General features: G+C 42.5%; 2 protein-coding genes and 1 long non-coding RNA gene across 5 annotated transcripts in view; 2 read left to right on the top strand and 1 right to left on the bottom strand.

Annotated features, from left to right (window-relative positions):
* Positions 1–481: 481 nt before the first annotated feature.
* On the top strand, positions 482–7,311 carry npm1a (nucleophosmin 1a). 2 transcript variants are annotated; one of them, XM_086226041.1, is made up of 10 exons: positions 482–651; positions 2,120–2,199; positions 3,231–3,350; positions 4,545–4,638; positions 4,758–4,926; positions 5,401–5,449; positions 5,526–5,609; positions 5,739–5,849; positions 5,930–6,004; positions 6,292–7,311. In XM_086226041.1, exons 1-10 carry the CDS (start codon positions 603–605, stop codon positions 6,340–6,342), a joined length of 882 nt encoding a protein of 293 aa, XP_086082167.1. In that variant the 5' UTR covers positions 482–602; the 3' UTR covers positions 6,343–7,311. The 2 variants fall into 2 exon arrangements, with proteins under 2 accessions (XP_086082167.1, XP_086082168.1); XM_086226042.1 differs by having other exon boundaries at positions 483–651; positions 5,529–5,609.
* Positions 7,312–10,922: 3,611 nt separating this feature from the next.
* LOC147248950 (claudin-7-B-like) lies at positions 10,923–15,721 on the bottom strand. 2 transcript variants are annotated; one of them, XM_086226883.1, is made up of 4 exons: positions 15,264–15,718; positions 13,177–13,341; positions 13,008–13,092; positions 10,979–12,545 (listed from the first exon to the last, which is right to left on the bottom strand). In XM_086226883.1, the coding sequence occupies exons 1-4, from the start codon at positions 15,484–15,486 to the stop codon at positions 12,392–12,394; spliced, it is 627 nt and encodes a 208-aa protein (XP_086083009.1). In that variant the 5' UTR covers positions 15,487–15,718; the 3' UTR covers positions 10,979–12,391. The 2 variants fall into 2 exon arrangements, with proteins under 2 accessions (XP_086083008.1, XP_086083009.1); XM_086226882.1 differs by having other exon boundaries at positions 10,923–12,545; positions 13,008–13,341; positions 15,264–15,721.
* Positions 15,722–24,693: 8,972 nt separating this feature from the next.
* Positions 24,694–25,867, top strand: part of LOC147248951 (uncharacterized) — a 44,388-nt gene continuing 43,214 nt past the window's right edge. Inside the window, exon 1 of the long non-coding RNA XR_015119522.1 lies at positions 24,694–25,242. This is a non-coding gene — a long non-coding RNA (uncharacterized LOC147248951). The remainder of the gene's footprint in view (positions 25,243–25,867) is intronic.

A 25,867-nucleotide genomic window follows, 5' to 3' on the forward strand; every position in this document is an offset into this window, starting at 1 on the left:
ACTGAGAGCAAAGTCGAGTGGGGGAAAAAAATCACCAATAAACATGAATCTATCCATTTGTCATCAAAATGCACCTTGTCTGATTTCAATTGAAATCCCCTCAAAATGTAAACATGCTGAAAAGTGCCACATCTTTCTGTTTTACAACTTACAATACAAACTAAATCAATCGTGACTTACAGAAAATGAGAATTACTAGGCAAAGACACTGAAGGGATTCATATCCAGTTTTCCAGGCTCACTAAATCCTCCTAAATAATACATTTGCCAACCCCAAACGTTTCGATACTATCAAAATTAATGTTGTTAATTTAAAGTTTAAAAATTGCACACTACATCATTCTGCTGTCATAGAGTATAATTTGAAAGCGCTTATCATATCACGTAACATTGTTGAGTGAGCAAATGTGCGTTGGCAGAACATTAGCCGTGTGCAGTGTACGCCAAGTTGCGCTAGGTGGCGATAGATAGCAGTTGAGCGCTTAACATCGACGAAGAAGAAGAAGACCGAGCGGAGCACCACGTTAGGTAGCAGCTCAAGCTAGTGGCAGTCTACCGTTCTCATACATCAGCGAAAGGCAGTCGGCGTGTCAATTCCTAAAATGAACGGGTTAGACGAGGAAAGAATGGCTCCCCAAACGTTTCTTTACGGTGAGATAATCTATTAATTGTGTGTCTTTTTTGTTAAAATTAACGTGATCTCACCTTTAACTGGTACCAGAGCAAATATCAGGAAAATACGAGGGCATGCTTTAATTTTGTCGTTGAAATGCGTTTTAAGTGTAATATTTGGCTTAAATGATATATTCGTATCGTAGCCGTAAAGTAAATACAGAGAAAGTTTTGAGTGTTTGTGTAAGTTTTAGTTGCTGCGCTGTTCCATACACGTGTTTGACGATAAACATGGCGGCTCCCTGCTCTGCTAAACTAAGAAGATATTTAATCGCTATTTTGCTACTCTTCGTTTCAGGTTTCGAAGTCCTGTATGTTTACTTATGGCTAAATCGAATAGATCGTCTCTTTCCACTCTTAGTTCGTGCTGACAGTTTTGTCTGGAGGTCTACCAACGTGGCTGCACACACATGTCGACCACGCTGACCTCATGTAGCCCTCCGCTCAGAGAGAAAGCTCCGGGGGTTTTAGGCTCCCAGCAAAACCTTGAAGCGACCCTCTGCTTTCTATAACACGCCATTTTATTATCAAGTATTAAATAATTTTGTGTATCTTCACATATCAGCCAGTCTGACTTTTCCTTTCTTACTATCTGAACTGTTAGCTAATAAATGATGGCGATGGGCTACCAGTGTAAGCAGGCAACTTGGATTTAAATAGTTCTTGTTAGCTTATTAAGACCTTGAGTATGACGATTTTAGTCATTAATTCATTCTATACAATAAACTTGTATTGCACTTAAGAACGTGCTTCACCATGGAGATGTATTCAACTTGGACGAGGTGTTGGAATTAGTTCGAAAATCATAAATATATCGAAGTGACAAAATCAAAGGAAAATGGAGTGCATTCAAAAGCAGTGGTGGACTTGGTGCAGCATCAGGGAGAAAACAGTGAACCGACAAGAAATGATCAATAATGTGTAGTTTGGAGACTAAAACTAGAGGAAAAAATGACCTAGAAGTTAAAAGAGGTTATGAAAAATGCCTTTTGAGACTTAAAAACGGGCAGCAACAGTCTCTAGTGTGTATATTCGTCCCCAAAAAAAAGAATTTATCCCATAAATGCTCTTAATGGGGGTTACAACGGGATTGTTATAAACCTTTGACTCCATGCAGCCAGAGGTGAAAATATGTGAACTGCATTGTTAAAATGGATGGAGTGTTAAATCGCTCGGCCCACGTGGATGGCGGCTGTCACACAATTGTTGGGTTCAGAAGTTTCACTTTTACCAAAAAGGAATGGTCTGTGGTGAGGCCATGAGGAAAGAGTCGCGTCAGCTGTCCTAATAGCGCCCTCTTGTGTGCATCTGAGTAATAGCACACACGCAGAGTATTAAGTCCACGTCTGTTTTTCAAAGAAGTCAGTGGCCTGTTAAAAGTTAAGCATCTGCCTCAGCTACTGGTGGAGCGTTAGTGATCGTAGATTAACAGGGTTACTTTCTTCAGGGTGTGTGCTGGAGGCTGGAAAGGAGGTGGTGTTCAATCCAGAGGATGACGACTTCGAGCATCAGCTGGATCTGAGGATGGTAAGTGCCTGAGATCCGAGGAGGCCTTTCGAAGGCTTTCCAGAACGTTTTGTTGGTTTTGTTTTTTTTCCAGGCTTTTATTTTTAAAGCTTTTTAAGTAGATGGTTTTTGTGTGTGAAATCTTAAGGGGACAAGCAGAACTTTAAAAAAATGTTGCAAGTAAATGTGAAGTTGTAGTTTAGTCTCCTCCTGTCACTGTGCGTTTTGGAACATTCCTAGTGACTTGACTGCAGAAACACGCTGACACGTTCATGTCTGAAACATATATAATTCTCCACATCCTGCAGCCTGCACTTGCACTTTTGTCAAAATTTCCTTGAGCCTGTGTCAGAAGGGTTCGTTCCAGCAGGGCGGTGATTACCTGGTTTGCACAGGCTGTGTTTGGTGTGTATGCTTATCGCTTGTTTTAAAGTGGACACCAAAAAAATCAAGAAATTTGATTGGATGCGCTTGATCTGTACAAGCGCCGTCAAAGATTGAAGAGCTGTCTTCAGTCTCGGTGGACCAGTGCACTCCTGGTCTGGATTTCTCTGCGGCTAAAGTTTTCACATATGGGAGCACTGCGCTGACCAACAACGGTATTTCGAAACCAATCTGTTAGAACAAATCAGGCGTTTGTGAATGAACAGGTTTCGATTGAGGGCCCGATGCCGATTTGAAAGCAGAAAAATCCCAGCTCGCCGATTCGTGTTACTGATACTGCGATTTTTGGCGCTGGACTGAAAAAATAGACCCTTTCTTTGTTTGCCGAGCTCCATTTTCTCACTGATATGACCATGTAACGGTACTAAAAGACACATTTTTTACTGGAAAAAAAATGCAGGACACTGCATTCCACCAGTTTCAAATCACCATTGGCATACGTTTCGGCATTTTATGTGCAGTGATAAAAGTTTTTTACCGTTGGCACATATCTGAAAACACATACAGACACCATGTATCTGTGATAGTCCGATGTATCGGTCAGGCCCTATGATTCAGTAGGAACGTGTGTGTGAGAGTGATCTCTCTTCTCCTCCTGCCCTCCTCAGGCCTGTGTGGACCCGAGTACCAAAGATGAATTTCACATGGTGGAGGTGGAAGGTCAAGACACAGAGGGACAGAAAATCAAGGCAGCACTGGTGTCACTCAAACCCTCCACCCTGCCAAGTGTGAGTAAACTGTGACTGGGAGTGTGCATCATCTGTGAGAACGTTTGGGACCATGCTGAGTTTTCTTTGCAGTGATGCAGTTTGACTTGCTCTTACGAAGTAACCCATTATGAGTGGATCTTAAAAGGTCTGAAAATAAAGACCTAAAATTGATGTCATGCTTGGTTGTACTTGCTGTAGCTCAGAATTAAGTCTTAAATCTGTAGTGGGACTCTTGTACTCGCCGAGACAGAGGTACACAAAAGATGGCAGGAGCAAGGAGTTACAATTAGCTCTGTCTTACAGGCAGGACGCAGCGCCTGATGGCTGAGGGCTGACGTCTGCAAAAACACGTTTGCAAAAAACCTCCTAAAACCTGAGTTCTTTATTCACTTTCAACCTCTGAGACATAATAGAAGAGATAATGATTTGGCAGGCTCAACATTTTGGTTTTAAAGTAAACTATTCCCTCGTCCCAGTGCCAGTTAGTGGAAAAATGAGTCTTGTTGCTTGGGTGCATATGTCACCTCAGGCTTTAAAGTGAGAGCTTGGCTTGTAAACATTTGATCTTGGTCCACCATGTGCTGATGTGGTCCCATGCTTGGTACTGTTCATAGCCAAATACTGGTCCAAATCACTGGATTAGAAACGTGACGCTCGCGTCGTAACGAAGCCGTTAGAACACCTGTGAAGCAGCAAAGCCAGGACCAGCGTCGCGTGGCCGCCCAGCCACCAGCTCAGGTTGAAACACCCTGCCAGTGGAGCTGATGTGACACACATCAGCAAGTGAGCAGCAGCTGTAACATTCTCATAGCGCTGCAGTGGTGTGTCAGTATGTCAGGACACCCCCCCCCCCCCCCCCCCCCCCGCGCGCAAGAGTTAGCTTGTTTACTCTGTGTGTGCACTCATCCGTGCCCATGCACCTCCACCTTTCCCAGCCAGGCCTTGGAATGATTAACGTCCGTGGAGCCAAAAGAACGATGCAATAAGCAGCTTTCAATCTGCCGTTTCTGAATACTGTTACTGGTGAACAGTTGGACCGTATATGCTGACGCACAGCAACGCGCCCTCTCATGTGACGGTGCCCACGCGGGGTGTGTTATTTTAGATGGCAGGTGAGGCGGGTATGATGAAGTGAGTGATTGTGTTGTAGAGGGCTGAACCTGTGACTGCGATGCGATACCAGCCATGTAACTCTGGTGGTGACTGTTGCAGGTCTGCCTCGGTGGTTTCACCATCACGCCCCCAGCAGTCTTCCGTCTGAAGGCAGGCTCTGGTCCGGTCCACATCAGCGGGCAGCACCTCGTCAGTAAGTTGTGATTGTTTTCAGGATGTTCTTTAAATCACAACATTTTGTTTCATTGGTGGTAAAGTATAAAAAGTGAAACAGCTGAGTGGGAAAAAAATCTTGTCTCTTCCCCCTTCAAGTGATGGAAGCGGATTCATCTTTTGATGAAGATGAGGAGGAGGAAGAGGAGGAGGAACCTATCAAAACATCCAAGAAGAGACCTGCTTCTTCCCCCGCCCTCAAGTCTCAGAAGAAAATAAAGATGGACATGGAGGAGGAGGAGGACAGCGACGACGATGAGGAGGAGGAGTGAGTGTTGGGTGTCTCATATTATTGTGGAAGTCATTACATGAACAGGGAGTTTGAGGGAAGGGTCGACCCCTGGTGGCTATCGGGGGGACTGCGTGTGTGAGACTCGGAAAGAGCGACAGTGAGTTCTTGTCTTAAATAAAGAGTTCCTTGTTTCGCTTCATCAACAATGAAAAAAGTTGCTCTGAGTAATTAGTTTGTTGAGCCTCCTCCTTCCCCTGTGGGTGGGGTCAAAGAGCAGCCTGACAGCTTCTGTTCACCGCAGCAGGAATAGTACAAGGGCCTCCTAATGGCTGTCATACAATAACCATCGAAGCATAAATCAAGTGATTCACTTGTCGGGTTTGGGTCATTAATCCATTTTTTGGGGTCATGCATGATGGATTGGTTTCCATTACGGATGAGTGGGGGGTCCAGACATCGTTTATCACGCTGCAGGTTTTGACCTAATCGTGTTGTTTTTTTCCCTCTTAGTGATGATGAGGAAGAGGAGGAGAGCGCAGAGGAAGAAACACCTGTGAAGGTTAGCTCTTTTTTCCTACAGTTCCGGGCAGTTCCAGCTGTGGAAGTTGTCTTAACAGCTGCATTTTTACTCCCAGCAGGTCAAGCAGACGCCAGCCAAACAAAAAACCCCTGCTCAGAATGGCAAGGGCCCCAAACCCAACACCCCAGCAGCTAAGAAGGTAACCATGACCTGCATCGACTGACTACAGCACACAACCACAGTCAGATGATACTGTCTGCCAACGTCACACATGTCCGACACAACAATCTCTGCTCCCTGAACGAATGAGCTTTGCCTCTCTCTGTAGGGGAAGACCCCCAAAGGCAAAGGTGATAAATCCCCTAAAACCCCTCCAACCCCCAAGGCAACTCTAACAATCCCTGAGATCAAAGCCAAGATGATGGAGGTAGTGAAGAAGGTTGGTGTTCTTCTCTTAATGCCCCTCCACCAGAGGGTAACATAGACCAATACTTGATGTTTGTTGTTGTCCTTCTACAGGGGGTGACGCTACCTAAAGTCCAGTTGAAGTTTGAGAACTTCGTGAAGCATGGTTATAAAGTCTCCGACGCCAAGGTACAGTTTGGTGGTGCCATCATGTGGATGTTGAGCAAAACTGCCTTCTCTGTTAAAGAATTTAGACTATTTTCCTCGTTGTTTAGCAAGTGTGTCTGGTAGAAATCAAACCAGTGAGTGTGCTTTGCTCTTGGTTCCATCTGCTTTCTGAAGCTACGCCACTAGGGGGTGCCAGAGTCAAAGCTCATACAAACCGATTCTCTGGAACGAGAGCAGCCCAATCAGGATGTGTTGTGTCCTCCTGCCCCTGAATCATGTCTGAAACATCTCTTGTGTTTTGTCTCCAGGTCGTTGCAGAGCTGTGGCAGTGGAGACAGACGGTGACCGAGTCTAAATAACAGTGTTAATCTTTTTTTTTTTTATTAGTTCTTTTTATGATGTGTTGACACCCATAGCACCTCTCAAGCCAAACTCAGTGCCTCACACTTGTCCACCTTTAGGTCCTAGACCAGCTGCCCTCCTGTATGAAGCAAGTTCAGAATGATGATGATAAAGATATGAGGTGTTGCATCAACCGTCACCGCATCAGTAGTGCAACCGTTTGGTTTCTTGAACATCAGCAGAACCCTCACATGGAGGGTGTCTGACTGAAACCCTTCAATCATTATACGTGAAATTTAGCAGCGTAAACATCCTCAACTCCCGGCTTCCTTGCCACAGTGACATAATTGAATAAAGCAATGGGGGGGGGGGTGCTGGTCAAAACATGGATCTTCCTGCAACCATTATGAATACTTTGCACTTTGGTATTATTGAATGTTGATGTTGAGTTTCCTGACCTAAAAGAGCCCATGATGCCAAGCTGTTCACTTTTGTTTGTTTGGGAGAAAAATGTACATTTCTGTCCCTTTTTTTTCCCCCTCCTTCTTCTGTGTGTACTTCATCAGCCAGTTGGTCAGACATGTTAGCGTCCTAGAGGAAAGAAGACAGCAGTGAGCCACTTGACGTTTCTCCAATCAAGATTAGTCTGATGGACTCGGTGTTGCTAGGAGTTATTTACTAATTTTTTTTTTTTTTTTAAAGAATTGTGAGAAGCCATCATTGCTAATTTACAGGGCAGGTTCTAAGCTGTCATAACGATGAGGTTAGAAGCTGCACAGGGGTTTAATGAAACGTAATAGAAATAAACCAAGTTGAGGCCTGTTCATGTAGATCATTCCATGTTCTCAAAAAACAAGTGTTTGACTTTCTCAATGCTGTGGGTTTGGATGGACTCCCAAGAGATTATCTAAATAAAACGTATGTTGTGGATCCATTATTGTGTTTGCATTGAAAATAAAGGGTAATTGCCATTATCTTAAATTGTCTTTATAATGTGCAGCATTGTTTTTCCGTGGTAACCCTTGCGTAGGATTCCGAAGAATTTGAACGCCATGCATGACGAAGGTTGTAGGTGTGGAGCTGCAGTAACAAATTGCGAAACAAATACCCTTGTCACGACATCACATGATCTACTCTTTGGATGAGGCAGGCTTCATACAATTAGTTTGTTTCAGTCCAGTGAAACTTGAGTCTCAGCTGAAAACACGTGTTCTCATTACTTGAGTATCAAAACACACATCACTCAGGTTCAGAATTAGTTTCCAAGTACATTTTTCATGGAAATTGAGTCCTTTTAATTAAATGTGGGATTATGTATTGAGATTGACCCACATTTCTCTATTTTTGCCATTTTTCATGATTTGAGCTAGCAGGCTATAGTTTTAGATGATGCCATCTCAACAATTTGGCTGATTTATCAACATAAGGCCTTCAGAATCGTTCTGTAAAGTTTACCAGAGAGGGTCTTCTGAAAACTTTGTTCGTTTAGCTCATTAAAGTCACTTCTACACTACCAGTCAAATTTTTTGACTGACCTCATTCGATGTTTTTACCTTATTTTCATTACTCTGTTTTGTAAATGCGTGCTGAAGACATCAAATATATGAAGCAAGATATATGGAATTATATTGCAAAGACAAAATGTTAAATGTATGTTTTAGATTCTTCAAAGTGGCCTCCCTTTGCTTTGTTGACGGCGCTGCAAACCCTTGGCCTCTCAATGAGCTTCATGATGTCGTCGTCTGAAATGGTTCTCGCTTCTCAGATTCTCCTCGTCAGGGTTCATTTGTGGAATTTCTTGTCTTCTTAACAGGGTTGGGATCATCAGTTGAGTTGTGGAGAAGTCAGGTTGGGACGCAGCTGACGGCTCTAGTTGACACTGTTAGAGTTCACATGATGGCAAGAACCAATCAGCTGAAACTTGAATGTGTCCCCAAGTGCAGTCACAAAAACCATCAAGTACAATGATGAGACTGGCTCACGTGAGGACCGCCCCAGGAGAGGAAGACCAGGAGTCTCCTCTGCTGCTGAGGATGAGTTCATCTGAGTCACCGGCCTCAGAAATCACCAGTTACCAGCACCCCAGATCAGAGCCCAGATGAAAGACGCACAGTTCTGGTAGCAGACACGTCTCTACATCAGCTGTTCAGAGCCAATCAGGCCTTGATGGTCGAACAGCTGCTAAGAAACCACCACTGAGGAAAAGCAACAAGCAGAAGAGATTTGTTTGGGACAAGAATCACAAGGAATGGACATCAGACCAGTGGAAATCTGCGCTTTGGTCTGATGAGTCATAACTTGAGATCTTTGGTTCCACCCACCGTGTCTTTGTGCGACGCAGACAAAGTGAACGGATGGTCTCTGCGTGCATGGTTCCCACCGTGAAGCCTGGAGGAGGAGGTGTGATGGTGTGGGGCCTTTGCTGGTGACACAGTTGGGGATTTATTCAAAATTGAGGGCCCACTGAACCAGCATGGCTGCCACGACGTCCTGCAGCAACACGCCATCCCATCCGGTTTGCATCTCGCCAGACCATCATTTATTTTTCAACAGGACAACGACCCCAAACGCGCCTCCAGGCTGTGTGAGGGCTATTTGACTAAGAAGGAGAGTGATGGAGGGCTGCACCAGATGACCTGGCCTCCACAGTCACCTGACCTAAACCCAGTGGAGATGGTTTGGGATGAGATGGAGTCAAGAGTGAAGGCCAAAGGACCAACAGGTGCTCAGCATCTCTGGGAACTCCTTCAAGACCGATGGAAAACCATTTCAGGTGACGACCCCATGAGGCTCATGGAGAGAAAGCCAAGGGTGAGCAAAGCAGATACCAAAGCAAAGGGTGGCTATTAAGAAGAATCTCAAATAGAAAACCTGCTTTGAGTTCTTTCACACATTTGTTTACTACATAATTCCATGTGTTCATTCATAGCTTTGATGCCTTCAGTGAGATCTACAATGTCAATAGTCATGAAAATGAAGAAAACCATTAAGTGGTTACACATTTGACCGGTAGTTTATCTGCATCACTGCAGTCAACTGGATTTTTCTCTCTCCTATTTGGTAACTTGTCATTACTGGAAACACAGTGCTGCACTGGGGGAGCTGCTCACGGCCGTAAATGATTGACATGCCGGACTTTGACTGGGTGATGAGACGGGCTGGATCGAGGACCTCTAGGAGTCTAACTCCCACCCTGGGACAAGATGGTTCCCAGTGTATAAAGCAGATTGTTTAAAGGTCAGAGGGCCTGGGACCCTGTTACACCCTCATGTCAGCAGCCGTGTTTGATCCCCACATGATGCTTTTAGCTAGGATTTTCCTGGCCCGTGGACCCCATTTTCTTAAACTTTTCAGTTTTCTGTTACCAATTTGACATGTTTAGGCAACAAAACATCGATCTGATTGGTAAAATATAGTTTGGTTTAAAATAAAACTTGTCATGATGTTAACCCCCTTTTTTGTTTCTGGCTTTATAGCAGAAAATCTCAGGAAGAAAAATGCTCTTTAACAAAGGAATAAATGCTGTCCTGTAGAGTTACGTTTTATATTCCAGAGATGGAGGGAAGGAGACCTCACATCAAGAATGAGAAGAATATTTTAGTTGACTTTGACACTGACACACACACACACACACACACACACAGACACACACACACACACACACACACACACACACACACACGTACCGACACTGTAAATGACCAATTCAACTCATCATCAAAGGTTCAGTCCTGATAGAAGCTTGCAATGCAACATTTCACATCAGTGCAGATAGAAAGTCTTCTGGTGATGAAGAACAACAACCATTTGACGTTTGATGATGGCATTGTGTGAGATTTTATTGAATGGCAGAGGTCAAAAGGTGCAACCATTTTGGATTGAAATTATTTTCATGATTGCATTCACGATGGGGCCTGACGGGAGGGGGAAAGGACACAGAGGTGAAAATGATCGCCTCCCTCTCGCTGCAGTCCAACGTTACTTCAGTTTTCTTTTATCAGGTCAATCTAACCATTCAAAAACTGATCCAACCCAGCGTCTGCAGGAATATTTATACACTTCGACATATATAACGCACAGAGCATTACCTGTAACCCAACTGAAAAGTAACAGTAATGCACCACAAGGTGGCAATAAAGCCAAAGATCATGTTGTTGGCCATTTCAAGAAGTGAACTCCACCAGAGAGAAAATGGCTTCCAGCCAGGTGGAGTGTGACCCTGATGAGGTCTGAGTAGACAATACATGACTCGAGAAGTAGCGCTCACCGGTTGTACTACTTCGGACTTTTTTAAGTATCAGCCTATTTTTTTTTTCCTGGAGTTTGTGCTCATTATAAAATATTTGAGATTTTAACTTGTGCTACAAAAAGTTGTATGAAGGCTGCATTCCATTTAGGCGGGTCAGGGTCCTGGTCAGTGAGGGACAGTATACTGCCCTAGTACTTCAAAGTATAAATATACCTGAACAAATATCACTCCAGAACAAGTAAAAGCTGCTTAGTTAAACACGAGTTAGAATACGGAAATACGTGCTTTTAAATGTATTGAAAAGTACATTTTCTTTTAATAAACACATTCCTTTATTGTTCTCCTGATGCATTCACCACCGACTGCTAAGAACAATTTCCTTGTGGAAGTACACAAAAGGAACAACTTAAAACAATCAGCCTGAGTGCAGTTGAATTGAAAATAAAAATCACTCTTAGAACATTTACAGAAATGTGGTCGTCAGAGGTACAACCAGCACGTGTTGACAATGGAGAGGAAGTCCAACTTTTACTTATAACAAATACTCAAGACAACAGCGTTGCTCTGTCCACCACAGGAGCTGCTGCTGCACATCCAGGCCTGTTTAAATGGATGCGACACTCAATGTCACTAAGTTGTTTATCTTGCCATTAATTGTCGTGAGCTAATCTCAGCGTCCAACAGTACGATAAAACGCACCGTTGTTCCTCCTATTTACGCCTGTGCACCTCTGCTGAGTGAAGTCAAACACGCAGCAGCAGGTTCCAGCTCAAATTCCAGCAGTTCGACGCCAGTTGCATATTTATATACAAGCTTCCAAGATTAGGTCCAGATCCTAATGTTGAGAAATTAAAAGGAATTTAAGTATAAATATCAACTCTTATCTGAGTGAAGCTCATTCACGGCTGCTGGTCTTGACTGCCAGGAAACCGTTGGTGGTCAATGAGGTTATTCTGGACATGCATACAGTTGCCAGTTTCGCTCTAAAATATTTCCACAAGACAAAAAAAAAAAAAAAGTTGTTTTTAAATTTTATTTACAACAAACTTTGCAGATCACAATTAAATTTAAAAAACAAACGAACATGAGCGCAGTAAAAGCTGTTACTGACTAAAAACAGGAGCATAAGCCATACACACACACACACAGAAAATATTCAGCTCCAATCTGTTGAGCTAGAAAAACGAACACATTGGCGGATCAACATATTGCAAATGATATAGATTCCATTCAACTCTGGCACTTAATTAGAGCACGGTCATCTACAGTGGTCCGGAATCACCCGTCTTGCTCATATAAATAAATGCACATGTACAAAATAATGCTAGAAACTTCCTCTCAGGTGCCAGATGAGCAACTTTAAGACATCCAGCCTGCTCAGAGATCAAATGGATTCTTTATATTGGATTTCTGCTCAGTGCATTTAAATAATTCCCTAAAAAAAAAACAACACACACAATACATTCAAATGTACTGGTTATTGTAGGAGTATTCAACATGCCGTGGCATTATGAGTGTTTCACTTTTTCCAAAGGAGAGTGCTTTTATACGTAAGCTAAGTGGATAGTACACAAGTATAAGCTTTGACTGCAGGTGGATTTGCTCTCTTATTAAGTAAACACACATTTAAAACTTGAATGCGTTTGTTGAAAATACAGTAACATTATATGGTTGCCCTGAAGACACTAAAATACAAACTTAAAAAAACAAACAGGTGCTTATCACCTCCTGGAATACATCTTTCTCTGAGCTGGACTAAAGGTGGATGTAAGTGTTCCTTCAGCAGTTCACGTGGTCTCCCTGCCCCTCCCTCCTGTTCAAACATATTCCTTGGTGCTGCTGGGGGGTCTGGAGATGGGATATTTCGGTGTAGACTTTTCTCTCGGGCAAGATGCTGCCAGCATGCCACCACCGATGACAACCAGGAACGCTCCGGCCCACGCAATGAAGATGGCAGCACCAAACTCGTACCTTCACGGAGGGAGACAATGACAGCGAGTAAGATCGTAGACAAGGCCAGCACGAGGGATCAGAACCTGGCCAATGCAGATGTCAATATTATCTAGATTTTTAAATAAAAGTAAGGAAGTACCGTCTGAAAACTGGCCTTAAAAGTATGAAAAGAAAGCAAAGTCGATGTGCAAAATGGCCCCATTTAGAGTGTTACACTCTTTAAAAAAATTAAAAAAAAATCACATTGAAGCAATTGCTGTTAAATACAAACCGGCCAATATATAATAAAAATAACTATAAAGCAGATATAAGCTGATAAAACTGGCAGACACAGGACTCTGATGCAATGCAAAACCCAGCTTGTCTAGGATCTTAAAAAACAAAAACAGAAAAACAGCACACTGGGCACTAACAATGACCATATTTACATTATCACACACACACGGGGAATATGTGCTTGTGGAAAAGACAATTTCTTACTTGGTATTGACTGGGGTGAAAGGGTTGTAAAAAGCCTGGATGATGTCATGAGCAAACCAAGAGCAGGCGACAATGGCGCACAGAGCTGTGGGAAAGTAAAGAAAATGGTTGGTGGAAATGATTGGGGAATCGGGGGGGCGGGGGGGACAGGACGGGACTGGTTTCTTACCTCCGATCAGAAGGATAATGCCGCCCGTCATGGCGATGCGAGACTTGCGCGTTTTGTCATCACCTCCACAGTTTGTGCACTTCATTCCCATGCAGGCTACACCCAAGCCAGCCACCGATACGATGATGCTAACAATCATGAGAGCACGGGTTGCCTGGAGGGCACCTGGAGGAAAGGGTTAATCCATCGGTTATTTGGAGAAAGCAACAGCTTATAGTCATGTGGTCGCGGGTGTGGTGAGATAGAATGGAGGGAGATCAACAAGTTAGTAGAAAGTGTTTTCCTCTGATTTATGGAGTTCATTATGAATCATGCAAAGTTAAAAAAATCACAAAGTTTGTGTGAAACAGAAGGATACTGTCTCTATTCCCTCATCACCGCTCCCTATGACAACGCACCACAGAAACCGGCTCTAACCAGAAGCCCTTACACACTCGAGAAGAGGGGTGGTTGTGTGTGTGTGTGTGTGTGTGTGTGTGGGGGGGGGGGGGGTGGATATGGGTATGTGTGCAAGTCAAACAGGTCTGACCAGGTTTCAGGTTTCATTGTGATGTAGGACACTCCCTGTTCCAGGTTCTCTCCAAGCCCGCTTTTCAGCAGGTGGACATTTCTTAGCTAGAAATCTCAGTCTGGCATGAAAGAGGTCTTCTGTGCATCCAGCCAGCTGCTGCCTTGACTGCTTACCTTACCCCGTTTTTGGCACATTCCCATGTATTTGTAGCCCTCCTTCCTCAACTTAAGTTGTGCATGAGCAGGTATTTTTTTAAAAATTTTGAGCTGTTATTTACTCAGCGGCTTCATATCTGACCACAGCTTTAATCATGCAATATTTATCATAGAGGATTGTGTTCGTGTTTGCAAAGGAGATAAGACACATTTGCCCTGCTGATATTTTAATCAAATGTTTTGATAAGTGGGGTGGGGGGGGGGGGGGACAAAAAAAAGTCTAAGGAAAGAGTCGGAAAATAGATTTAAGCCGGTTGTGCTGAATGAAAATTGAGACACAGCAGAAGTACAAATCGGTGGAGGAAGTGTTCCTGGGTACCATCAGGGGAAGATCCGCCATGTCACCACCGAGCCATCTAGCTACTGTTTTCATAACCGATACCGAGTCACGAAGAAAATACCACCAAAAAAAACACAAAAGCATATGAACAACTTATTCCGCATAACTCATTTTTATACTTTAAAAAAAGGTAGATTTTCCAACTTATCAATGTAGCTTTTAAATACGACGGCAGATAACAGCCAGTGGGTTTCAATTCATTTCCATAAACTACGGGCACACAAGCATTCACCCCCGCATTGCCCGGAAGTAGCACGGCCCATCGTAACTGTTTAACTTCGTCATTGTTTGAGTGCAGGGCTCAACAATGCCCGTGAAACTTCTAACTACGACTTCAAATATACCCCAAAAACACACAGAAATAAGGAGTAGGTAATTCGGGTTGTTGTTTTTCTTTGTGTCTTAAAAAAAAAAGGAGGCGAGTGTCAATGGGTCAAATTGTGAAGACATGTTGCCTAAACAGCGTCTCATACAGGTTGTTTAACCTTTAACCATCCACGCTGTGTCATGCTAATCTTCCACTTCGGTGCCAGGAGGGGGTTGGGGGATTTCCATACTTGCAGCAAGTGTCTTCGTTGACATTAAATGCAGGCATTCCCTCCTATCGGATGAGTTTGAATATTTGAACTATGTTAAGCACTGAAACCCTCCAATACACACACGTTTGGCACCTAGAAATACAGGCGGTGTAAGGATAATACACATTATTCCCATTTTAAAGTGACAAAACCGGTCGGCCTGGGGAATCTATAGTCGAGACCATTCTAAAGATGCCTAATACTGCATCAGTTTGTGTACACACTCAAGCTTTTCTAAATTAAATTTCTAAATTTAAATTCGATTTCGGAAAGACACCAAACTCAGCATTTACCGTGGGCGTGTGTCGTTGAAGGGCCTCACGCCTTTGTTGTTTTAGTAACAGACACACATCGCCTTTGAACCATAAAATTAAAATTACATGAACATTACTTTTGTGAATAAGTACGGGTCGTGCTTTAAAGGCAACATGTGGGTTACTCACTGTTCAGCTGAAGGATGGAGTCGTAGACCTTGCACTGGATCTGACCCGTGCTCTGGAAGGCGCAGGACATCCACAGGCCCTCGTACATGGCCACCGCAGTGATGATGTTGTCCCCGACATAGGCGGACATCTTCCACTGGGGTAGAATGGTGCCAATTATCAATCCAATTAAGCCCAGAAGACCCAGGGCGAACCCCAAAATCTGCAAACCCGAGTTGGCCATTTCTTCTTCTTCTTCTTCTAGGAGCGGACTTGAGACGGAAGGAGGCGACGTCCACCTGCTGATTTAACAATTCCCCGCTTCTCCTCGAAATATGATGGTTTTCTCGGCTAGATTCGCTCTGCTTTTGATACAGTTCAACACTTCTTATTTGTTCCTTTGTTTTCAGAAGATAAACAAGCAGACTAAAGACGTTATTCAAGTTTTTTTTTCTCAGAAAGTAATGCTCGGTGATAACTCACACACCTGTTCCTCTGCCGCACCTTGAATGGGGAGGGAGCTGCGTGAACGAGCTTTTTTAGGCGGTTTCTGTTACAGGTGGGCGGGGACGCGCACGTAGTTTCGACTCATCACCCGGAGCGGCGTCAACCTTAAGTTTCGTGATGTAAGTATTTCCTGGAACAGTCCCCAGCCCCATCTGCTTACCTGCTGCACCGAGCTGGAGCACTGGAAAGTTGGACCCCGGAATATTCAGTTATCGTACCCCGTTACTATATGTTACACACATTGTGACGAATAAACAGTCAGCAACCTTCAGTGACGACTTGTGACAGCGCGGGAAAGGAGAAACTGAAAGTGGAAGCTGGGACAGAAGTGATGCGTGTTATTATTGAGAGACGGCGTCAAGGAGTAGCAGACTGGAAGAATTCACACAGCAGTTCATTCTCAACGAAGAATGGGATACAAAAGAAAAAGAAGCACAAAGCAATTTTTAAACTGCTAAACTGGTGTGATTTAACCTCAGAGACGCAAAGAGGATGTGCACAGTACCAGCAAAACTTTAATCTGACAGTACAAATAAGTCATTGGGATTTGGTTACCAAATTCTTATGTTATAACGCATTCGGTGGTGGTGGGGTGGGCGGCAGTTGGAATTATTACAGCAAACAAAACCTGTTTCATTCATGCAAAAAATGTCTTAAGATTCCTCCTATCCTAAGGTGTCAATAAACCCAAATTATAGAGTGGTACTGTGATGTGCCAATGTATTTTGTCTTCATAAACCTTGATATATATGTAATATAACCTTCAAATGTGGTTGCAGACACGTTTGGTGATATAAAACCCAGGTTTACTTTGACGTTTGAATGGCAAACAGAAGTTGGCTGTAACTCCATTTCCATGACCTGATGCACTCTAACAGGATTGGACATTAGAGTACCTTCTCTTTAGCCACCACCCAATCAGAAGGTTGGAGCCACAAATTCTACCCCTGTTGTAAAGCTCCAGGTACATCACCTTCACAACTGTGTAGAGAGCAAGAACTGAGGCCGGTAGGACTTACACAGACATTAAAGTCAATTGAATTTCTGTATACACATTTCCCCACCTGGCAGGTTTCACGGTACCGAAGATGAATGTCATTAATAATGAGTTTACTTCCTTAGAGGTCAACTGATGCTCATTTTGTGTGCTTTGTGATACATTTACTGTATATACATCAATGTGGTGTATGAGTGGTAGTTCATAGTTTAGTAAAGCTCCTTTTTTATACTATACATTGAGAGGAATGTTTGGATTTAGTTTTTACTGAGTTACAATTTCATTTATTTTCAATGTGTGTGATAAACAATTATAAATTGTTAAATGGACATAGGAATTTAGAAGGCAGAGAATGAGTCAGGGGTCTTTGATACAGCAGTGATATTGATTTGCTTTTGAGTGTGACCGGAATAAGTGAAGGAGATCTAAACAAAAATGGTCAAGGTCATGTCCAGAATAAGCTTTAACAGCCCTCAGTGTGTGTATGTGTGCGTGTGTGTGTGTGCGTGTGTGTGTGTGTTTGTGTGTGCGCGCGTGCATGTGCGCACGCTTATGTGTTAACTTCCCTTTTACACTCTTCTGTGGTAAAAAAACACAGTCGTTCCATTTAACATTTCCGGCACATACACCCCCCCCCCCCCCCCCAAAATAAAATTCCCTGTAATCCTTTATCAGGTACATTCCTTTCCACTGACACACCAAAATGGAGATCCAAGATGTAATTGGGAGGCTCAGAGTGAGAGTTTTATTTCAGGAGACTTGGATCCTGAGGGGTTACTGTTTTCAGTTTATGAGTTCAAAGTGTCAACATGATCATAAAATAGGTAATCCCAGATTTCATATACGCTTCTAGTAACACAGACTTTTGCCTTATTTGCACAGTATGAATAGCATGTAAGGGGTTTATTGAAAATTGGATGAACAAACTCAGTCTTTCTTACATCCATCGCCTTCCACTTATTCCTCCACATTAAGGGTCACGGGGGGGGGGGGGGGGGTGGTGGAGCCTATCCCAGCGTCAACGGGCGAGAGGCAGGGTTCACCCTGGACAGGTCACCAGTCCATCCCAGGACCAACACATAGAGACAGACAACCATTCACACTCACAGTCACACCTACAGTCAATTTAGAGTATCAATCAGCCTCGTCCCCTCTTGATGTCTTTGGACTGTGGGAGGAAGCTGGAGTACCAGAGAGAACCCACACAGGAACAGGGAGAACATGGAGACTCCACACAGAAAGATCCTGTGATGGAGCCGGGACTGGAACCCGGAACCTTCTTGCTGTGAGGCAACAGTGCTGACCCCTGCACCACCTTGCAGCCGTCTTTCTTACATATTTGTCACTATTACTGTGATATATATAATAAAATAATAATCGATTTTACAATTCCTAACATCTTAATTCTGTGACAATCTCAGCTTCAAAACTTCAGAATTTGTTTTTTTTTTTTAACTTGTTTTACTGAGTACCAGTAAAAGCATTTCTTAGAATATATGTAAAATAATGGTCCCTAATGAAATGATAAAGTTCAGTGTTAATAGTGTCTTGTTTCTATGTTTTTATTGGATTGCAGGATAGATCTAAACATGGAGTGATACCCAGTCGATCTTCTCAGATCGAGTCTCTCTCTGAGTCATCATCTCCTATCCTGCGGGGGCACGGAGTTAAAAAAAATGTTTGAAGTGTCACAAGTTTCTTGACCGTGCAGATTAGTCACCTCACTCAAGAGCTACTGATGAAACTGAATAACACAAGTGGATTGTTTACTTTACGGCTGGGCGTGTCTATTCTACTTCAACTGTCTTTGGCGATGCCTTCCCAGCGCTCTTCAAGGTCAGTGCAAAGTTAATTACACCCTCAGCTCGCAACAAGTCAAGTCAAGTAGTTTTGATTTATCTCGTGTGTAACTGTGCGTGCACAGCAGCAGAGAAATAAGAGTATAGATTCTAAAAACTGTGTTGGTAAGCTGCAAATATGTATAATCTAAAACAACAACAACAACAACAAGCAAATACTAAATTGGGATGGAAAAAACAAGAAAGATTAAGAGAGGAGGTTACAGGTTGTCTCCAATGAGGCAATGTTTGATTTATTTTGTACTTTAAGAACGAACTGGCTTCTAGAAGACAATGAGTGGTGGTTGGCTCATGTATGTCTGCAGGAAATGTAATTTTATGAAATGAGTCACTCTTAAAAAGTTTTTTCAAAGTAAATTTTGACTTGTTTATCTCGTAAAACATTCTATCACCTACCTGAAAACTGCATGGACTGTATTTGCTCATTTCCCAGTTTATTCACTCATCACACGTTTTCAAATTAAGATTTTACCACCATATTTGACTCTGGTGTGTTCACGGTGGTGACTCATCAACTGTAATCTTGCTGTCAGGGGTGGGAGAGAAGAGAGAAGGTTACATTGGGCCAGAAAACAACCATAGAACGCAATGCTGCCATCTAGTGGTGACTGTTGTGATGCAGTTGAGAGCCATTTTAGCAGCTGCGTCGTGGCTGTCACTAAAGTACAAGCTATACTAAAATAAATAAATAAATGAAAAAAAATTGTCAAGACAGTTTAATATTTTGCCTGGAAATAACTGTTACATTTTTAAGACTTAACAGCACAAATAATTAATTCATTTAATGACACATATTGATCTGGATATTAAGTTCCTGCATTGGGGACAACCTTGAATTGCAAAATGTAAAGACAGAGAGAGAGAGAGAGAGAGAGAGAGAGAGAGAGATAGAGAGAGAGAGAGAGAGAGAGAGAGAGAAAGCAATGTAGTTAATCACAGTCTAAATTGCAGACAATAAAAGTTGCTGGCTTCTGATGATGCTGACTGCGTAACATATTTGTCTCTTACATTCAATTGTTTGGGCCATTATAAATGGTTAAAACTGTCCTGAAAGACATATCCTGTTTTAATTTCCACCTGTAAAGTTGATCTATTCATTTGCTCACACATTTACCAAAATCTCTTTGAACTGAAATATTTTGAAATTTTGTCACTGCCAAAAACGAGATATTGGATTAATTTCAAAAACTCACTAAAAAAACAACAACAAAAAAAACCTCGGTCAATTATGTTACAGTTTTTGTAATCGCCAAATAGTCCAAATCAATACTGCAATATAAAACAACACTTTCTCTCATGATACATCATATCTAATACAGCTGGTGTTAGAATCAGATCTGTTGCCCTGTCAACAAGTTCTTCATGTGCATGTTCAAGAAGCTCTATAAGCAACTGCTGCTCTGCACTTGGCTTTTTATATGCTATATATAGATATAGATTTTTTTCCATATCTATATATACACAAATACAGATTTCCTACTTTCTGATAGCATTTTCCATTTTCATATTGTGATTGATCCTAAATGAATTGTCCTGCAATGTATTGAATATTGCAGAACTGCATGCTGTGGGGGCGGCACGGTGGTGCAGTGGTCAGCACTGTCGCCTCACAGCAAGAACGTTTGGGGTTCGAGTCCCAGCTCAGGCACAGGATCTTTCTGTGTGGAGTCTCCATGTTCTCCCTGTTCCTGTGTGGGTTCTCTCTGGTACTCCAGCTTCCTCCCACAGTCCAAAGACATCAAGAGGGGACGAGGCTGATTGATACTCTAAATTGACTGTAGGTGTGACTGTGAGTGTGAATGGTTGTCTGTCTCTATGTGTTGGTCCAGTGATGGACTGGTGACCTGTCCAGGGTGAACCCCGCCTCTCACCTGAAGGCTGCTGGGATAGGCTCCACCCTGCCTCGACCCTTAACAGGATAAGCGGTGGAAACTGGATGGATGTGTCTAATGGAGAACATACTTTAGGAGGCTTAAAACTTTCTATGTTTCTGACAGTATCACTAAAAATTGTACATTATTGACTTTGTAAAGATACCATGTTTGGCTGAGCTGTTGTATTGGTCACTTGTTTTTACATCGCATCACTGTAGCAAATGAAGGCTGGTGAATATTAGTACAATTATTTTTCATAGATATGCTGTGAAGTGGAAATGATAGATTCTGGGACATGCACCTTTGACTACCCCTTTATGCATGTCACTTGCAATTACATCCACCCACTGCTGTGTTATTGACACTAAAATCAAAAGGACAGTTAGATTTATGTGTAATCTGAAGAACATTAGCATTCAGTGCCTGGAAAACACGTAATTAAATGCTACACATAAAGTCTCCCAAGGTTGTGTTTTTCCCACATTTGTTCAAATGTAGCATGCCCTATAACAGAAACATGCACAAACTGAAGGTAATTAGTTCCTCCAGCTAACGAGAGAACTATATTTGGTTTAATTCTTTAATCCTTATTTGCTGCATTAAGAAATGTAAAGCTCCATTCAGTCTGAGCTCAGACTGCCCCGCTTTGTGTGGGTTTACTGAGAATTATCGAATATAAATGCACAAGTCAAATCTCCAGGAGATTTTACATGCCCTGGTAAAGCACAAGAAGGATCAGAGGAGGAAAGAGGGCTGTCTTACCCTGACTTAGGTCACATCTCAAAGGAGAACTCGTTGTGAAAGTCAGCGACAGCCCAGAGCGCACAATAATCTAGCAGATCAGATGCTGCTCAGCTTGATCAAGAGTATGACTTGTAGTTTAATTACCCTCGTCTGTGGGACATGAGCCGTCATCCATTTACCACGGTTATCACCGAGAGATTGTAATGTCTAATCGACTGCTGCGTCTTGTGAACAAGAAGTAATTACAGCTATTCATCCATGTGATATATTCTGGTTAATCTCAGTTCTTTAAAGAAGACAGATGACTTCAGAGTTAATCGCAGATGCTAGTTTATTAATCTCAGACTGTTGAAGTTTGGCTGATTTACCTGAACTTCATGCTGTACATGTGTATGTAACAAAATGTGGTATTTATGACTCATGTTAATGAAGCAAATAGAAAACAAATTGGGAAATGTCATGAGCCATATTTTCCTTTGAGGCTGATTCCAGTGCTAATTTATAAAATGCAGTGTTTGATGTTGCTTTTTTTATGTAATATTTTGCAGAACAACAACTCAACTGTCTGAGTTTTTTTCCTTTCATGGTTTTCCATCCATTTATCCTGTTAAGGGTCACGGGGGGTGGAGCCTATCCTAGCTGCCTTCAGGTGAGAGGCGGGGTTCACCCTGGACAGGTCACCAGTTCATCGCAGGGCCAACACATAGAGACAGACAACCATTCACACTCACAGTCACACCTACAGTCAATTTAGAGTATCAATCAGCCTCGTCCCCTCTTGATGTCTTTGGACTGTGGGAGGAAGCTGGAGTACCAGAGAGAACCCACACAGGAACAGGGAGAAAATGGAGACTCCACACAGAAAGATCCCGTGATGGAGCCGGGACTGGAACCTAGAACCATCTTGCTGTTCTTCTTGCTTTTTGCTTGGCGACAGTGCTGACCACTGCACCACCGTGCCACCATTATTATTACTGATACTCTGTGTGATATTTATATCACAGTTATGAAGAAATGCTCCAGGTTAACAGCAGGTGCATCATCGAGTATCGGGTTACATGCGTTCTACTCGGGTGCTGCTTGACATCATTATTTCATGATTTTAACATGGTTATTTCAAATTGTTTTTCTGTATAATGCCAGATACAACTTCTAGTATTTGTGGATTGCATTTGTGTACATCTCATTATATAAGATGTGAGGAAAACTGCAAATATGAAAGCCAGTAGACGGCTAAGACTTAAGTACAAATGACACGACATAATGACTGCTTATATTACAGAGATAGTGATGATGATAGTAGTTTTGTCTGGTGTGGACTAAAAACCGGACATAGAGAGAAACTGCTTGTCTATATAGCTTCATATTCAGCCTGTTAGAATGTTGATGCTCACTGTGAGTGTGTGTGAGTGTGTGTGTGTGTGTGTGTGTGTGTGTAGATCCTGGATGTAGACATAATGATCTGTCTTGACTTATTTGATCCACTCTCAAATCAGAAATATTACAAATGTGGTAGAACTCATAAATCAGCTTCTCTGATTCGTCCATCCTGAGAATGATACATTTTAGTTATTGTTTTTCTTCAAAATTGTAATAATTTTCCCTTGGTGGGCCAAAATTCACACAAATTGCCCATTTACCACTGTCTCTGTTTCTTTATTTTTTATTCTCACTTTGCTTGAGCCAAACTAGCATTCTGTGCAGTGTCACTCGGCTGCCTGATCAAATTCTTCTTCTTCTTCTTCTTTTTACGTATGGCAGTCAAAATCGAGCCTTATGGCGGCATGGATTTAAGGGATGTTAATGTTTCTGGAGCCACAACCTTTATGGGTTGTACAGCATCACCGGTACGCACACAGAGAGTTGTATTAACGCTAATGGTCCCGATGATCACAAACATCCAAGCCACTCTTTAGATGGCACCCGAGGAGACATACCGATGTTCCCCTGTGATATTTACTCACCATGGACAACATGTTACCCAGCTTGTTAGAAAAAAGAGGGTATTTTTGGCTATCAATGAAGAAATATTAGGCTGTGCTCCTGCATTAATGGTGGAGGAGGAAGATGCCTCACAGCTGGTATTATCCCACACTCAGCATTCTAAACACCCTAAAATCCTAAGTCCCACCTTTCAAAGACACCTGATCATCCCCTATCCAGTCACCAGAATCCTCCCCACTTCTCTTGTTCCTGCACTTCTCCTGACAAAGGTCATTCTTTTCACTTCCCCCGTCAAAGGGGAAGTGAAAAGACAATTGACAGGACTTTGTCAGGCCCATCACTTCCCTTGAGAAAGGGGAGTCTGCCTATCATTTACTGGAAGAACAAACCCTTTGCTTGTGCCACAAGAAAGAAGGAGACAGACAATCATGTCCTGAACAAGTGTCTCAGGAGAACTGTTGCACACGCACACACGGATCCCCTCTAAACCTTGAACACCCACTCCATTTGTGTCTTGAAAATTGTGGACTAATGATATCTGTTTTTATGTTTCACATCTGCCTGCTCACCGCTTGTCAGTCTGGTTGTTTTTCATAGATCCTCTTCGCAGTTTTCAACGTGGTTTCTCCTCTCCGCACTAGAAAACACACACATGTTAGAAAAGGGAAACCAGTTGATAAGGTCAAGTATTGATCAGCACAAGTATACCCTCATTATAATTGAGAGGCATCCACTCTTACAGTGGCTGGTCGGTCAAGCTGTCTGGCGTCAGATCATCTTTGGTGTGATGATGGGTCTCCTCTTCCTCATGGACTTGCTTGTCCCTAATGGATGGGTAGAGTTGAAGACCGGACTCTGTCCCTGCAACTTTATTTATCCTTATATACTGAAAAATCAACTTTAGCATCAAACTCGTATCATAAAATTGTCCTTAGGTTTTTCTGATTTTCTTTTCCACAGGAAAAAACTTTAAAATTTAAAAAAATGGGCCTAATGATGAGGCGGAACGGTAGTGCAGTGGTTAGCACTGTGGCCTCAGAGCAAGAACATTCCATGTTCAAGTCCCAGCTCGGGTACAGGATCTTTCTGTGTGGAGTTGGCCATCCAGTGCCAATACACTGAAATCGTGTGGAGCCTGTCCCAGCCGATTTTGGTGTGTTGGCCCTGGATGGGTCACCAGGCACAGGGAGAACATGCAAACTCCACACAGAAAGATCCATTTTTCCTCTTACAACAGCAACCCGCTAAAGAGTTCCTGATTCTGCTTAAAATCCTTAAGAGCCAAGAGAAAGACCCCAGATATCACAAATATGAATTTAATTGCATGATTAACCAGTATGAAAGTAGCCAGAGATTGAAAAATAGCCTTTAAATTCAAGTTTTATAGACTCTTTCACAGCAGCCTTTTTGACATAACAAGGTAATCAGGTGTAATAAATAGCATTAATTATTGCCCTGTTCCATTTAGGTGGGCAGGGGTCCAAGTAATATGCCTGCTGATTCATTAGAACAGCGGTGACGCTAAATGGAATGAGACCCTAATTATTCTTATCAATACCGCTTGTGTTCACACTGATGAGGTATTGACCGGATGATCCCTGCGACGGACTGGCAACCCGTCCAGGGGAGGGTGTACCCCCCCCCCCCGCTGCAACCTTTAACGGATAAGCGGTATAGAAAATGGTTAGATGGATGGAACACCGGATGATTACAGGCGCGATGAAGCAGGTTTCTTTATTTGAAAAATAAACTAAATTAGGGGGTCAGTTTTAGTGTCAGTGTTTTTGTGTCGAGCAAACTCAATAAGTACCTTCGGACTCAGGCCCTAATTAATACTAATAAAAAGTACACATAAGGACGAAGTGTAAGTACGGACCGTTGGAGAGTTGCTAACTAATACTTTAGCTAATACTAGCTTAATTAGCTAGCTCACGAGGGATGTAGTCATCAGAGATGGCGCTAACCAGCTAGCTTAATTTAAATTTCGCGAGTAAAACTTCCTGAGCGTCTATTTGGGATTTGTACGTCTGTTGGATACTTTCACCTTCACGACATCTGAAGAGACCTGGTTTGAGGTAAGAGGGCTTGTTCTGCTACTGCGTGTTCATGTTCAAAGTTGGTGAATTAAGGTCTTTTTTGTTGTTTGACACCTGTGTGTTATAGGCTTCATGTGTGATTACTATTGGCATGAATCAGACGGCTGGTATTGATATAAAAAAAAATTTTTTCCCTCGGAATGAACTAAAGCAGCATTGAAAGTTAGTCACAGATGTTTTAAAATAAAATGCCCGTGTATCTCGTATACAGTATTTCTGCTGACATTATAATAACTGCTTTTATAGGGAAAGGCAGAGTTTCTCAAATTACTGTTTGTACCCGCAGGCTAGATTATTTTACTCATTTGTGTTTTGTTGGAAAACAGCATTGATTTCTCAGAGTGTAGCTTTGTTAAGTGTGGCATGGTGTTCTCATGGCTACTCCAGAGATTTGAAATCAATACGGCAGAGATTTAGTGGACATTAGACAAAATGGAGTTGGGAGTTTTTATGCTGTAACATTTGTTATGTGTGAAAGAAGCTCTTTCTCAGGTTTATGTTGCATAAAATAGAATTACTCCCAGTTCTTGCTTGTATGTTGAGAGGCACCTCTTTGGGCTTCAAAAGAGGACTATTTGCAGTTTGTTTGAGCACTCAAGCTGAT

Source organism: Aulostomus chinensis, chromosome 15, assembly GCF_037954235.1.
Source record: "Aulostomus chinensis isolate RoL2024-O1b breed Wild chromosome 15, RoL_Achi_v1.0, whole genome shotgun sequence".
NCBI lineage: Eukaryota > Metazoa > Chordata > Actinopteri > Syngnathiformes > Aulostomidae > Aulostomus > Aulostomus chinensis.